The sequence below is a fragment of the Aplysia californica genome, unplaced genomic scaffold, assembly GCF_000002075.1.
Source record: "Aplysia californica isolate F4 #8 unplaced genomic scaffold, AplCal3.0 scaffold01052, whole genome shotgun sequence".
NCBI lineage: Eukaryota > Metazoa > Mollusca > Gastropoda > Aplysiida > Aplysiidae > Aplysia > Aplysia californica.
This window is the reverse complement of record NW_004798322.1, coordinates 86,100-89,584: the sequence shown is the minus strand read 5'-3', so window position 1 is coordinate 89,584 and position 3,485 is coordinate 86,100. Positions and strand designations below refer to the sequence as shown.

The 3,485-nt window shown below is 35.8% G+C and overlaps 1 protein-coding gene across 1 annotated transcript in view; it reads left to right on the top strand.

The window, feature by feature from the left end:
* Positions 1 to 3,485, top strand: part of LOC101846105 (sortilin-related receptor) — a gene marked incomplete in the record, with an annotated part of 43,066 nt that overhangs the window by 30,275 nt on the left and 9,306 nt on the right. Inside the window, 3 exon segments of the mRNA XM_005111389.3 lie at positions 462 to 581; positions 1,775 to 1,888; positions 2,692 to 2,811. Of these exon segments, the coding sequence (XP_005111446.2) occupies positions 462 to 581; positions 1,775 to 1,888; positions 2,692 to 2,811 (354 nt within the window).

The window sequence follows — 3,485 nt, the reverse complement described above, 5'->3', positions numbered from 1 at the left end:
TATCTTATCTTCGCTGGTCTATTTACACATTTTGAAGACCAGCCTGTTTTCTTGAATATCAATGCTTCGGCACTTATATGATCTTATTGTGTTGCAAGTGTCGTAAAACTCTTACTAAAACTAAAAACTGAAGAATATCAATGCTGTAGGAATCTACGAACAAGCAAAGGTGTTGTGAGAGATACGCTAATCTCTATTGCTCTAGTTTAAAATAACTAGAAAGGGGCAATAGAATTGTTGTTGTTGTTTAATAAGCGTTTATAATATAAAAAAAATATCCCTTACACAAACATTATATGAGGTACATAAAAGAAAAACACTTTTCATTTCTCATTCTACAAAGGCAGTATTCTACAAACAGAATGATAGGGGAAAAGGTTTAAGTTCTTTCAACCTTGTTTATGGCATAACGATCAGTCTTGATAATAAGTCTGATAATGTTTCTTTCTATTTCTGTACAGCGAAACCCCAGTGTAGCTTTCAACAATTCCAATGCTCGGATGGAACTTGTATCCAAATGTCCTGGAAATGTGACGGGGACGCTGACTGTACTGATGGAAGTGATGAGAGTAGATGTGATGGTATGGCCTTATTTCTTTTTTCTTTTTTTTTTTTGTCATGTTTTTTCATGTATTCGGGTACCTTTGCATTGGTTAAACAGTTCTAATACTTAGACATGCTTGTTTTTTCGCACTCAAGCTTTAATATAGGTAGCCTGTTGGACTTGAACATCCAGCTCTCTATGGTAAGATTGAAGACAAACGAGGCAGGGGTAGGCCCAGAGCCACCTACCTAGAGTATATAAACAGATGGGTAACGGGAAAAGAGCAGGGTAACGTGGCTTTTTTAAGAGTATCCGAGCAAAGGAATGAATGGAGAACCATGTTCGTTGATGTCTACTTGATGATGATGATGATGATGATGCCTCAACCAGGGTGTGTGTTGTTAAGGATAGGCTATTCCCTGCGCACATAAAAGATTTGACTTCTTTTCCCAATTGATGAATTCTATTTAATTTTTATGAAGTTGTTCATCTAGGATGCCGAGTAGTACTCCGGAGGGGTTGATGTAGACACATAAGGTAGAAGAAGCATGTCCCCTAGGTGACAACTAACGTCTTCTTCTTCTTCTTCTTCTTCTTCTTCTTCTTCTTCTTCTTCTTCTTCTTCAGGTGTCAGTTCTGGAGCAGACATTGACATCTATGGTTCCCCATTCCTTCCTGTTGTCTGTCTTCTTGATCAGCTCCGTTTTCTTTTTCTTTGTGTAATTCTTTGCAAAGTTGTTCAGGCCATCTGTGTGTGTTGTTCTCTCTTTTCCTCTGCTCTTCATTTTGCTCTATCTTTCCACACAGCATCAGTTTCTCTCGTCCATTTGATCTATATATTATTTGTTGAAAGAATCTCAGTTGTAATTTTTTTCCCAAATACCATTAGGAGCACTTTTCTATTTGTTTTCCTCTCTGTCCCTGAGATTATGAGTACCCTCAATGAATACATGTACTACATATCGCGGCCTCCAGTCTTCTCTCTGTGTCCTTATTTAGAGGCCAGATCTAGCTTCCATACAAAAGAAATGACCATAGGTACGCTTTCAGTAGTTGTGACAACTTGTGCTTAAATCAATAGTCTTACAATTGCAATATTCAGTAGTCAATACGAGATAAACTAGATAACAAAATTACAAACCTGCAAGGGACGGTGTGAGTGCAGTGAAAGAAATATGAAGATGATATTGGTTTCTTTTCTTCCTTTAAAAAAAAAAACGACACTTCAAGTCAAGTGTACCTCTGAACACTTCAACTGCTCGGATGGAACTTGCATCCCCCTCATATGGGTATGTGACGGGGCATACGAGTGTTCCGATGGTGGCGATGAGCGGAATTGTCCTGGTACGACGTTGTTGCTTTAAAGTCTATAATAATTTTATGTATACTTTCTTTTTTGTATGCTTAGATATACAGTATAATAATTTATGTGGCATCGTGGTGAACGTAGGCGCTTGTCAAAATAATGGAATCGAAGAGACCGCCAGTTGGACAATTAAAAAAATTTTTTTGTTATTTTCTTTTAATTTCATTTTTTAATGTTTTCAATTTATTTTGTATTTTTTGTTTTTTGTTTTTTGTGGGGGGGTGTATTGGGGGGGGTTGGGGGGGGGGTTGGGGGGGGTTTACCTCCATTTTAAAACATATTTTTGTGTGAATTTGACTGAAAAACTTTGAGCAACGGCACAAAAACTCAAAATCTGCTGTTTCTAAAAACACTCAAGCTTCAAGTCTCCCAACTTCGGCAGCCATTTTCTCACTAACGATACCTCTGACACTAGGCGACCCCCACATCCTCCAATCACAAATATCTCAACTTCTATTCAAGATAGATGTGCCTTTTTTCCCACAAAAATCGAGACAAATATACAAGATTTAAGATTACATCAATAACTCCATGTGCCCAAAAATTGACAAGTTCCTACTTCCACGGAGTCGCGACACATTTATGTTTCTATTTCTTGTAAGAGAGCTTGTACAGCCTGGACAGTTCTGTCCTCTTATTATGCTTAATTCAATAACAATCTGACATTTTAGAATCAGTCTACGACAAGCCAGGTAACCAAATTACAACGTAGCCAGGGAAGGTTTGGGCTCAGTGAGAATAGAATATGAAGATATGTTGTTGTTTGATTTTTCAATAACAGGTAAACCTCAATGTACCTCTGAACAATTCAACTGCTCGGACGGAACTTGTACCCCGCTCAAGTGGCGGTGTGACAAGGAAAAGGACTGTCCAGATGGAAGTGATGAGATTGGATGTGATGGTATGGCGTTTATGAAAGAAATAAGCTTTTATGATATACACCCAATATAGATTATGCCTTTTTATATAGATGGTATGGCTTTAAAAAAAAGCTTTTATAATATACACTCAATTTAGATTAAGCCTTTTTTTATTCAGATGGTGTCTCGTTAATTTAAAAAATAAGCTTTTAGAATATACACTCAATAAAGATAATCCTTTTTTTTTATTCAAATGGTATGGCTTTAAAAAAAGGCTTTTGTAATATACATTGAATATAAATTATGCCTTTTTTATTCAGGCGGTAAATCTCAATGTTAAAACAAGCAAAGCATATCTTTACACTGCTCCTATTAGTCATTGCAAGTCCCGTACAAAAATGTAAACAATACCAATTCCTAAAAAATGCAGGACCAACTTTTCATTTTCAAATCATTCTGAAATGTGAAAAGACATAACCTTTATGTGGCACCGAGGCATCTTTAATAATATGTTACCGGCAATGGTATCTATAATGTTTTGATATCTTGCCCCATCCCTGATAAAATATATATTTTCAAGAAACCAACAGACAATGAAGAAGTGTTAGAATGTCCGCTTTCTTCTAGCAGTCGTACTTATAAATATATAATATACATATATATTTGTATATATATATATATATATATATATATATATATATATATATATATATAT